This window comes from Folsomia candida, unplaced genomic scaffold (genome assembly GCF_002217175.1).
Source record: "Folsomia candida strain VU population unplaced genomic scaffold, ASM221717v1 Fcan01_Sc010, whole genome shotgun sequence".
Taxonomy (NCBI): Eukaryota; Metazoa; Arthropoda; class Collembola; order Entomobryomorpha; family Isotomidae; genus Folsomia; species Folsomia candida.
The window spans coordinates 4,254,565-4,266,300 of record NW_019091202.1 but is presented as its reverse complement, the minus strand read 5'-3'; the positions used below and the strand labels follow the sequence as shown (position 1 = coordinate 4,266,300).

Genomic DNA, 11,736 nt, shown 5'->3' with positions numbered 1-11,736 from the left:
TTATAATAGAAAAGGGACCTCAAGCGGTGGTGGTGGTGCGGACAGGCAGGCTGAATGTATAATAGAGGGTAGGATAGAGTTGAGCTGGATATCCATTTTTAATAATCCATCCCGATCCGATTCAATAGGACCGGATTTGAGTTTTTTTTGTGAATCCGAAATTGAAGGATCTGGAAAGTAAAGGGTGAATTGGATTTTGATTGGATCGAATCTGAATTTATTGGGTGAATCTGATTTGGACGGATCGCTTATGAATTTTTTGGTCAACCGGTATTTATTGGATGGGATCACAACTTTTTTAAGGGTGAACCGGATTTAAATGGATCGAATCTGAATTTTTTGGGTGGGTCGGATCTAAGTTTCTTCTGGGTGAATTGGATGGGATCTCAAATAATGGCGATCCAGCTCACCTCCATAAGGAACTTTGCTGGCTTGCAATAAAACCTTGACCTTTCCTGTCCCACATTTCACCTCACACTTGCGACATTTCACAGTTTTCCCTACTGTAAATGTGAAATCGTAACCCATGGTTTTATTTATCTTAACCTGTGTACATACATACATCACCGGCCAAAATGCCATATAAATAGTGCCCACAAGCTTAACCAAAGCAGCAGAGCTATTTCAACGTTCAAACTAATCTCATTTACTCCACGCGAGAAAATTTCAAACCAAAAAATTCAATCATTTCACACCTCAGAAATTTTTTAAATAAGACAAATCTCTGGGTAATTACCGTAAAATAATAATATAATAATTCATCCATAACAGACTTGCTACTGAAATTAGTCCAAACCAAATTCCGATCAGAAATATACATGCATATCTCAAAACTAAAAATATTAATTTTAACCCAACAGTTTTCCCGAAGAAAATATGAAGTTCACAATCACCGCAATCTTCTTGGCGTTAACTTTGGTCTCCGCACTTGGTAAGAAATTCGCAAAATTTTTTCTATGCAAAAATGTCTGTAACGTACACTCTTAAAAATCCAATATTAAAATAAGGACAAACCTTATTCCTGTTTGATTCTACCAAATTGGTATTGACAACTTATCAATGATAATTGATATCTTATATCAATAAACAGCGCAGTATTAAAGTTTTACCAAATCGGTAGCTATATATACGTACATAAATAATTCTTACGGAAACCGGTATAAGTGGGGGCAAAATTACTACCAATAATTCAGTTTCTGCCTGACTATACCTATTTGCAAGAGTGTACATAATAAAATCTCGTAATAATTGGTATCCTTGTTTAATTATTATGCAGCCTGTGACTGCGACTACCGGCCGAAGGGATGCATCATTTCTGTCGCACCGGAAGCCGGACATAAGTGCCACTGCGTGTACAAGGGGTCCTGGGTCTGCGGGGGGTACGAGGTTGAATGCAGCCCGGGAGAAAACTGCCCGGGAGATTGCACATCGAAGGAATGTTGCACAACTGGTGAGGGCGATTGTGGTGGATATTAAAGAGGACACATTATTTCTCAGGGGGGGGGGGAATATGCACATTGTTATTTGCTTTGCACATGTTATTATTATTAAAATTTTTTACGTATGTATCGCTTGAATAAATATGTGAAATGATGTGCACATGTTGCTAATTTGTGTGATTCATAAATAAATACGTAATTACAAAAACTACAGAAGTAATAGATTAGTATGTATGTGATTTACATACTACACTAGTTTTTTGGCCTACCAATTAATACACACTAAAAAGTAATTTCACCCTTTTGAAAAGCAAATGTAGTTCGAATTCTACCTATATGTAGTGTATTATGTAAACTATGGTAAATCCATGGGCGGTTTATTAGACGGTTTATTGGATATTTCATAAGCCAACTCTCATAAATAACTTTCACTCTTAACAATGCCGACGTTTTGTTAACTGCAGAATTAAATACTTTGCAGTTAAAAAAATGTCGACTAAAAATTTTAGCATGTGGAAACGTGATAGGAAATAAAATGTCGAAATAATTAATTATTTACTAGGAGAATTATGCATAACATTTTTCCACTCATAATTTCATTTATTTCCCTATCAAATACATATTTATGCAGATGATGAAACAATAATTAATTCGAATTTTACATAATTTTATAGTGCGACACGAATGTACTCCACGACGACTGGAGGGACGCCGGTTCCTTCTATGAAATATTTAATATACCCGGCAAAAATGGGTTTAGTCCCGAGCGCAATTCCCAACCAGGTGCATCGTGATAATCCCGGGATTTGAAGATGGATAGGGAGACCGGACCAATTTTTGCAAAAAGCCGCACCAGGTAGATCCAGCTGCGGGAAAAAAGCAAAAAACAGTTGAAATATGTAGGATTTTAATTTTGCCGCGAAATGAAAGTATTTTCATAGTGCAATATTATTTTTTGTGGAAAAGGTAGGCTTAGAAAATCCGATCGGACAATATCCGGTGTGTCGGTTCAGATCCATGTAATATTTCGTAAGCAGTCGGATAATCCGGTCGGATCGGATATTACCCGCTTACCAATACGAAGCACATTAAAATTATAATTTTTCCTGCGCGGTAACAAATTTGGCAAAATTATATATAAAAACTACATTAATGTATTTACCTGTCCGAACCGAAAGGTGAACGTTGCCGGAGTAAAGGCCGGATCGGATGTGGGATACAGACAAAAATATCGGCTCGGATTTGCACTTAGCTCGTTTTGAACGACCGGATAGGCCGCCCACGCAGCTATACAGGCCGTCCTGGAAATAACATTGGAGGGGAGTCGTTCAGGCTGGAAACTGTCCCCTAATCCGACCAAGTTACATGATGTCCCTTCAGATGGCGGTGGTGCCAGCATTCCCGGCAAATAGCTCGGGTGTGAACCGTCCGGTAGCCCGCCGTGCGTGAACTGTAATATAATCACGTGTTAAACATTTTACCGGTAATTCCTTCAAAATAATTTGATAAATGCATCTCGTAATGTTTAATGTGTCAACTATTTAAGGGCCGGTCATAACGCAAGTGCAGGAGGGGTGGAGGTGTAGAAAATCGCGATTTTTGCGTTACATAATTTAAGAACGGCCCCTCAATACGGCAAAACTCAAGCAAACTGTTTTAAAAAATAGTGGAAATAATATGCTTTTAACAGTATACATAGTTTTGCCAAAAATGCGTTTACAACGATAAATTGTTTAGCTTGAGACGCATGCATACATACTTCGACGAATTTGTACGCAGGGTCATCCGTGCTGGTTAGATTCGTCACGGTAGAAATAGTGAACACATCGGTGGAATTAACTTGCAGGTAAACCGGATCCCCAATTCGTGGCCTGTCAAGAAACATTATAAGGAATTATAAATAAGAAGGAATTATAAATAATGAGCGTACTGTATTTAAACCCGGGATTATAATTCGAGATATTATTTATCCCGATTATTAAACAGTACTATCCTTACCTCCCACTGGACGATATCCTCGCTAGAAAACTACACTCCGAATTCAGCACCCCGACACCGTAACCAATCCCGTTTTCAAAAACTACGAGAGATTCTTTTAAAGAAAAGTAAAAAAAAAGAATTGTAATAATTGCAAATACCTTATTAAATTTAGATTGATAAGTATTAAATAATTATGCATTTACATACGTGAAGCGTAGCTATTGTCATGTATATCAGCCTGACTTATTTGAATCCCTCCCGCGTACCGAGTAACGCTATGGATAGCGGAAGTTGCCTCCCACGTGGTAGTAACTGATTTAGGAAAATTGCATATTGCACTTTTAATACTTGTGCAAATTTCAAATTTTAGGACATTATCTAGCTTACCAATTAGTACCCGCAGCAAGACGGGAATAGTTAAGGAGCGCAGAAACATACTTATCGAATAATTTCTGATGATAAATTTCGGAATTTTTGGCAGCAGATATTATAGAAAATGTGTGTATGTTTGTAGATGTAACTATTTAAACCGAGTGGGCATAAATTCAATAGAAAAAGTATCCTACATATTTCTTTGAAAGAGCAAAGCCCTTTTCGCTATTAATAAATTCATCCATAGCTAAGTACAAAGCTTTATTTTGAAGCACTTAATGTTTCTAGGAAGGTGCATAACCCCCTACGGATTTTGTGGCGACTTCAGGAGTATACACAAATCAGTCTCAAAACTATTAAAAACTTGGGATTAGTGATCAGGTCAGGAATTTAGCAAATTAGGAATGTCTTCCTTTAACCACTTTTAATTTTAAAAGTCTTTGACCATACATACCTTTTAAGGTATGTATGGTCAGAAACCAAAGTACTCTAACTCTACGCAGGTTTGAACTTTTTCAGAAATTTTGAATTCCCAGTCAGCCCCAAATTCCTTCGAATAATGATAACGGGTTAGTTTGAGACTGGCAGTGCCGTAGTTTCTACGAATTCTCAATATCTTTAAAAGTACAACAGTGTGCGAATGGAGAGTATGAATGAACATGGGCATAGTGAGACTTGTCCAAATGATGTTACCCTGAACAAAAAATTTTATTTTCTTCAAGATACATGATACGTATTAGGAGGTTTGTCCTAACCAGTTATAAACTAAGGCGCCGAGAGTTGAGAAAAGTGTGGGCCGTGTTACATATTTACGAAAATATATAGCTTGTGGCATAAAATACATAAAAACGTCTCGCCACTGTAAAGTAATGTGGTGCAGGAAATTGTGTGTGTATCTATGTATGTAGATATCTAACTCCATGAAAAATAACCCTTTTATCACAATTCATTGTTCGCATGGTTTTACAATGCCGAAAATCATTCTGGTTTTATTTAATAGGTCTTTTTTAGCAGGTAGTAAGTAACCGAATTTATTTATTTCGCTAGCTTTTTAACCATTTACCCCTTTGATTTAAGGACAAACAAAGACTTTAAAACATTATGTACAAAGGATTCTCCAATCAGGGGTGAACACCTGCAAGAAATTCAGGCAACTTATGTATGCACACTCAAAATAGAAGACCCCTCACAGAACAGAATTACGATAAGTGCTCTCGTCCGAGGTTTCGCGTGGGATATAATGTGATGGTAAAAATGGGAATGCTCGGCTTGTGAAAAATTAAAAAAGTTTTAAATACATTACATGGTATATAACAATATTTTTCCGTCATCAATTGCAAATTGAATTTACAATACAATCTTACAATAAAACCTATGTATTTACATATGTACATACCCTGGGTACATGTATGTATGTATGGCTAAATGGGATACTTACACATACAATTTTCCACACCTTTGATGAAAAAAAAATTGTGGGAAAAACCAACCCTATTTTTGTCCCGATTCCAAAATGAAATCCAGCCTTTTGACCGTTAAAACACAAATAAATACAATGCTTCCTTTGTGACACAAATAACACCTACGAATCCACCTTCGTCTCGCCTGCCGATGAAACCTTGACCCTTGTCTGCTTTCCACTTTACACATGTCACTACGATTTTTCTTCTCAAGATAAAACGTGAAATCGTACAAAATTTCTACACATTTCTTAAACTTTCAAAAACCTAAAATATGTACAAATTCGTTTTCTTCTTTCTACTTTTGTCCACAATTGTGACCTCGACACCGGCCCCGGAAAGAAAAAAACTTATCCGAATCCCGCTCACATGGCGACCGAGGCCTCCGGGAGATAAGGCCATTGGTAGCGTGGGCCTGTTCAATGCTCAAAACACTCAGTATTTCGGCCCCGTTGAGATCGGCACACCGCAGAAAACTTTCCAAGTCGTGTTTGACACGGGTTCTTCAAATTTATGGGTGGCCGCGGAAAGTTGCACGGGATCCGCGCCGTCTCCTCGGGTCGCCTGCGCTAATACCGGTTTGGGTAAGTATACATATTTTAATTATTACTGTACTAATACTAATGAGGTATTATATTTTATCACGTAGTAATAAAGAAACGAACACAGTTAGAATTCTGGGATAGTCAAGCATCTCGGTATTAAAGTCGATACCGTTTCGTACAAAGGCACAAATTCTAGCTGTCCTTAAAAATTTATAACCGATGCGGTAAAACTTTAATACCAAGCGAACTATCATTACACTGTATTATTTATCGATACCACGTTGATAGTCATATAAATATATTAGTATTTTGTGCAACTGCTTAGTAATATTTTAATACTGGATTTCTACGAGTTTAATAACAAGGAGGCCATTTTGTGCCACGTGGTAGTAAAACATGCGCATGTTTTAACACGAAGTTCTAATCTGGGCATTTTTCTTAACATTTTCAACACTCTCAATAATTTTTTGACTATATTGCTACCGGCGGAGGTACTATGGAACTCTACCGCTCGGGTAATAATCTATCACCGAAGGGTAGCATATATACAGACGCTAAATCCTGCTCATCCCCCAATGTCAACGCGCAGGTAATAAAAGTATCACCGATACCGGAGGCAATTTCCTACCCTCAGAAGACAATTTGTTACTATAGTGTTACCACGCGGTAGAGTTGTATAGTATCTCCGCCGGTAAGAATTTTGTCAAAAACTTATTGAGAGTGTAGAGTAGATAAAAAAGTGTGTAAAATCAGTTTCAGATTAAGGACATAATTTACCACCAAATATTTGTCTTGTAAATCTTCCCCTAATAACGTCTCATTTTTTCCACCATTTTACCAATTAGGGTACGATTCCACAGCCTCCTCGACCTACGTCGCGAACGGGACGGCATTCCACATCGGATACGGCGATGGATCCCAAGTCAACGGGACCCTTGCAGAGGAGTCCGTTTCTCTCGGCGGGGTTGCCATCACGGGTCAAGTCTTTGCGATAGCCACCACCGAAATCTGGTCGCCTGGAAGCACCTCCTTCTTTTCGAACGACACCGTCGTCGGCATCCTAGGGATGGGGTATGTCGCCATTCTTATTTATGTACCTGTTCACATTCATTCATTCAATACAGATTGAGTAAATCATTCATTCATTATTTCATACATTCATGATTATGAGTAAATAAGTTCAAAATTTGTCAATGAATTAATATCAACAAAATTTTTATTCATTTAATATTCATAAGTGAATGCATAATTTTATTCACTTTCATTTTTCGTCCTATGCTTACTACATGGGGAATATTGAGAAGTCCATCCAATAGAGGGGATTTGAGACTAAATGAATACAATATAAATACCAAATGAATAATTATTCCAATTTTTAAATTGATTGAATTATGAAATATTTCTTGAACAGGTATGCCTCTATTACCACACCCACCACCGGCATCGCTACCGTGATCGACAACATGATCTCGCAGGGTGCCATCGACTCTGGCGAATTCTCATTTTACCTCGCGCGCGACGCCGGCTCCACCGCCGGCGGGGAACTCATAATCGGTGGGACGGACGCCACCTACCACACCGCCGACCCCTTCGTCTACGTCCCCGTAACGGACCAAGGGTACTGGAAAGTAGTCATGGGTACGATTACGGTCAAGGGCAACAACGGGGTCACGGGGTCATATTGTACATCCGGTTGCCCCGCCATTATCGATTCCGGAACAACCCTTAACATCGGTTCGACAAGTGTCGTGTCCAGCCTGGCGGGAAAAGTTGGCGCAGTATTTAATAGTTCGTATGGGATTTACCTGGTAAAATGTACCGCAAGATTGGCACTTCCCTCCATTTCGATTGCATTTGGCGGGAGGAGCTACTCAATGTCGGGAACGCAGTACACCTTGGAAATCGGGGATCCCACGTGGTGCGCGTTCGGGTTTCTGGGCGATGACAGTGAAGATTTTTGGATTATTGGGGACGTTTTTATGGGAACGGTGTATACAAAATTTGACCTGACTAATAATCGGGTGGGGTTCAATTATTTGAAAAGCTCGTATTAACAGATTTGGGGTATATATATATATTCTTTTAAAATGAATTCTGACATGTGTCAAGTGTCGACATACGGAAAAATTATGCCCTTTATGCACGGTTCCTTTATGAGGTACATAAATATAAATAATAAGTAATTTATAGAAAATAAGTTGTTATGTATTAGAAAGTTTGGGTAAGAGTGGATAATATTTTGAAATTTTGGATAATTCCGTAAATATACTATAGATTATCTATCTATGTACCTATACATTAAAAATTATCTGCTATCACGATCATAGAAATGTTTTCCTGCGCAATCTCTCCATTAATTAGAGTAAGCATGTATTGAATATTTATTTAGTTGAAATAACTATCAGAAATTTAAAGAACTCTAGATCGTAGAGAACTCATGTATGTAAATGATTTTTTAGAAAACAATTTATGCCTCAATTTAATCCAATCTGTAGTTTCCTGCTTCTAATTATTAAGAAACCACCTATCCCTAAAATTTTTACTTTGCACATGTGGTCTGCACTTGATTATTGTTAATAAAAAAAATTATTCACTGATGACTAAATAAATATGCCGGCAAATGATTTATGTAATTGTAAAAAGCTTTGTACGCAGATCAATTTAAATTTTTTCACATTATTACTCTCATTAAGTTTTCAGATTTTTATTATGAAAGAATTCTGAATTAGGCATTCAAAATGCTAGTGTATGTATATACATTATGTGCATACACATACCCACGTAATTAGGTAAAGCGTATTCATCCCATGTAAATGCGTGTAGGTGGCGGGGTTTTACATCGAAAACCACTACCGACTGGTTTTATTTCCCATTTCAGCAAAATCACCAGAAAATGCAAATGTGTTCGATTTTTACCCAATTTTTGCTAGGTTGTACATAGATCGGTACCAGTGAAACTAAAATAAGGACGGTATATGTAGATATTTAAATGCATACATATGTGTGTCTACGAATAATACATAATGAATTTATTTTATTGCACATCGTAGGATTTACATATGCATGCAGATTTAATACTAAACTGAGGCTTTCTTTGCGACGCGATGCTACTATTTCAGTTTTTACGGTAATTATTTTTCGATTTTGTCAATCATATCCACTGTACTTTAATTAGGACTGCATGCCAAATATTTGCCTATCCCTCCTTGATCAGAATTAGCGACATGGTTTGATTCAAGCAAAAATTCTGAATCACCAGCGGTGTCCCACCGTCGATAAAGTTAGACCCAAATTTAATCTTAAGCCTTCCACATGATTTCCACTGCTTACGTATCACGGATTTTCGCGTGTACTGCAAAATCGTCATGTCCAGCTTCCTCAGAACTTTGACAGAGGAATTATAAACCCACGACGCCAGTGTGAAGATGAGCATATTATTAACTACAGCGTTGAACAGAGTCGCGGGAAACATGAGAAAAACAGGCATCGCAATTTCCCCGTGCATCGTGATGATTACATATTGCAGGACTATTTGCAATAGTGGTATCCCACAAACTATGGAAGGCACGACCTGTTCCATGGAAAATGCGTTCATTATCTTCTCAACTAGTTGGATCATGCGGTATTTTGAGATACAGGATTCGCACCCTGTTAAGGAAGTTGCCGTCAATATTTTTCTGAGGATAAAAAATGAACAAGGTTTTTAAAATCTTCAACATGAGGTAAATTCTAAATGTAAGTTCATTAAAAATTATTTGGATAACAACTGTTTAATGTTCACATCAATTTTACCTCTCCAGTAGCTGAAAGTAGCTCATCAGCGAGCTAATTCCGGCGAAAAGATTGTATACGATTGCAACTATTCCAATATAGAAGAAACAAGCACAGATGTACGTTTCTATAAGTGGGATCAGTATCACCCACCCATTCCATCGTATTGCTGAGCAATTCGTCGACATAGACAAGAGGAACGGGGGCGTGCAAGGATCAATTAATATCAAGCCAAGAACTGCTAAAGGAATCAGGTAGTAGTTGTGTTTCAATATGTGGAAGAAGACGAACATTCCCTTAGTTTGCACAGAAGTTTTCAGTTTTTCTTCGCCTATGGAAAAATAAAATATTTATATATGGAAGTTAATTTCTTTGTAAAGTAGCCTTACGAAAATGGCTAACTTTTAAAAAGGACTTTTAAAAATTTTACCAAGAATTTTAAAAGAACTACACACCTTGCAATATTTTGACCTCGAAATCCAGACAAGTATTGATCATTTGTATTTGAGCCTTGTCTAAAACGTTCCAGTTCCAAGAAGATCCAATTATTAGAGAGTACATTACACAGAATACGAATCCTTGAATCTTTTTAGGTAGTGGCGTGGACGAAAAGTATAGGTGGCTTGATATAGACAATGTGTACGAAAGCATAATTACGTAAAGAAATTTGAATATTTTTTCACCAAAAGGGGAAATATTAATGCAAACAAATCGGTTTAGTTCAGGGTGGAATTGGAATGGGTAGTATTTAAATAGTCTCCGGCATCGGTGTAAGTGTTCAATGATTAAAGGGAGAAATATCGTTGAATACATTTCGATTTGTATCAAATAAGGTGAAGTATTTAGTTACATGTTAAAATTGAAAAGTTCTTAGGTCTGAACTTGTGAGACTACTGGGCCGTGAAAAGTGTTTATAGCACTTGACAAGAATTATAGGAAGAATTTATGTACATTATAGAAATGCCTAACATACCATAAATAATTTATTTCGTCAGTGGCGGCGGAAGCAGGGGGACAGGGGGACATTGTCCCCCCAGAAAATGTGCCGGGGGGACAAGTACCGGTAATGTCCCCCGAAAAAAATTGAGAATAAGATCATTTAATCTACATTATACATAAGCAATTAATCGGACAAAAAAGCAAAAAATATTTTTTTATTCGTTTAGCTAAATAATGAAAAAACTTCTTCACAAATTATTTTCTATTTCAAAGAAATGGAAACTAGTATGAAGCTCAAGCAAAGTTGGTTTATAGTGCACATAAATATCTTCAAAATCTTTTTCGGCAATATTATTTTGAGAATGAAACTTTGCTATTTATTCCCCTAATTTTGTTGACGGATTTAGTTACGATCTTTGAGCTGACAATAAGGAATACATAAGAGAGATCAATTCTAAAGAGCTAATTTGGTTTTGCTAATATTTGTAGAAGAACTTCGGAAGAATAGCGACGCCTACTCTCCTGTTGCTTAATGGCTTCTTTCTCAATTTGAGAAAGAGTCCATAGAGGGTCAATTTTGCTATTTTGATCAAACCAAAACTGAGCAAATTAGGCGCGAGAAGGATTTTAGGTATTTATGTAATTTTATTTTCGAAACGTACTTGTCTAGCGTGCATAAAACGTTTGGTTTAAGAAATTGGTCAAGCCTTGCCGAAGAAATTCCCATCCGAAGTCTAATAGTGTTCCTAATTCTACAGAGTCTTGGGTATCGGTTGGAATTGTATGAAAATCTAAATTAGCAGGACTGTAATCCTGCTAATTTCCTCTAAGGTAACATCTCCCGGGGAGATGTTACCTTTCTGGGGAGATTCTCCCCAGAAAGGTAACGTGTAGCGTTTTTCGAAAAATCGACGCTCTGACAAACCAGGAAGCACTCAGACCCAAACTCAAAATAGAAAAGTTGTTAAAATATGTCAGCTGCATGTGAGTTGGGTCACCAAGTACACGACACAGTTCAAAAACAAAGTCAAAAAGGGCCAAATTTAACGCGAAAAATAACTTTACCATGAAAATCTCTAGCTTTGAAGTTCAAAATACTTGCATAGGTATATAATGCATGTATCAGAAATCAGTGCGTTTTCCAGAATGCGGATGTTTTCGTCCGTGGAGAAATTTTCAAAATACAGTAACTTTTCGAGTTTCCCGATTTCAAAAATTAAGCACAATTTT

The 11,736-nt window shown here is 37.3% G+C and overlaps 2 protein-coding genes and 1 long non-coding RNA gene across 3 annotated transcripts; 2 read left to right on the top strand and 1 right to left on the bottom strand.

Annotated features, from left to right (window-relative positions):
* The first annotated feature begins 525 nt into the window (after nucleotides 1-525).
* On the top strand, nucleotides 526-1,649 carry LOC118436779. The gene is made up of 3 exons (XR_004835699.1): nucleotides 526-728; nucleotides 861-931; nucleotides 1,277-1,649. It is a non-coding gene; the product is annotated as an uncharacterized LOC118436779 (long non-coding RNA).
* Nucleotides 1,650-2,032: 383 nt separating this feature from the next.
* Nucleotides 2,033-3,943, bottom strand: LOC118436748. Its single transcript, XM_035855335.1, has 6 exons — nucleotides 3,807-3,943; nucleotides 3,627-3,731; nucleotides 3,438-3,531; nucleotides 3,199-3,310; nucleotides 2,602-2,889; nucleotides 2,033-2,305 (listed from the first exon to the last, which is right to left on the bottom strand). The coding sequence occupies exons 1-6, from the start codon at nucleotides 3,853-3,855 to the stop codon at nucleotides 2,108-2,110; spliced, it is 846 nt and encodes a 281-aa protein (XP_035711228.1). The 5' UTR covers nucleotides 3,856-3,943; the 3' UTR covers nucleotides 2,033-2,107.
* Nucleotides 3,944-5,371: 1,428 nt separating this feature from the next.
* On the top strand, nucleotides 5,372-8,284 carry LOC118436862 (lysosomal aspartic protease-like). The gene is made up of 3 exons (XM_035855498.1): nucleotides 5,372-5,835; nucleotides 6,642-6,867; nucleotides 7,208-8,284. Exons 1-3 carry the CDS (start codon nucleotides 5,526-5,528, stop codon nucleotides 7,848-7,850), a joined length of 1,179 nt encoding a protein of 392 aa, XP_035711391.1. The 5' UTR covers nucleotides 5,372-5,525; the 3' UTR covers nucleotides 7,851-8,284.
* Nucleotides 8,285-11,736: the final 3,452 nt, after the last annotated feature.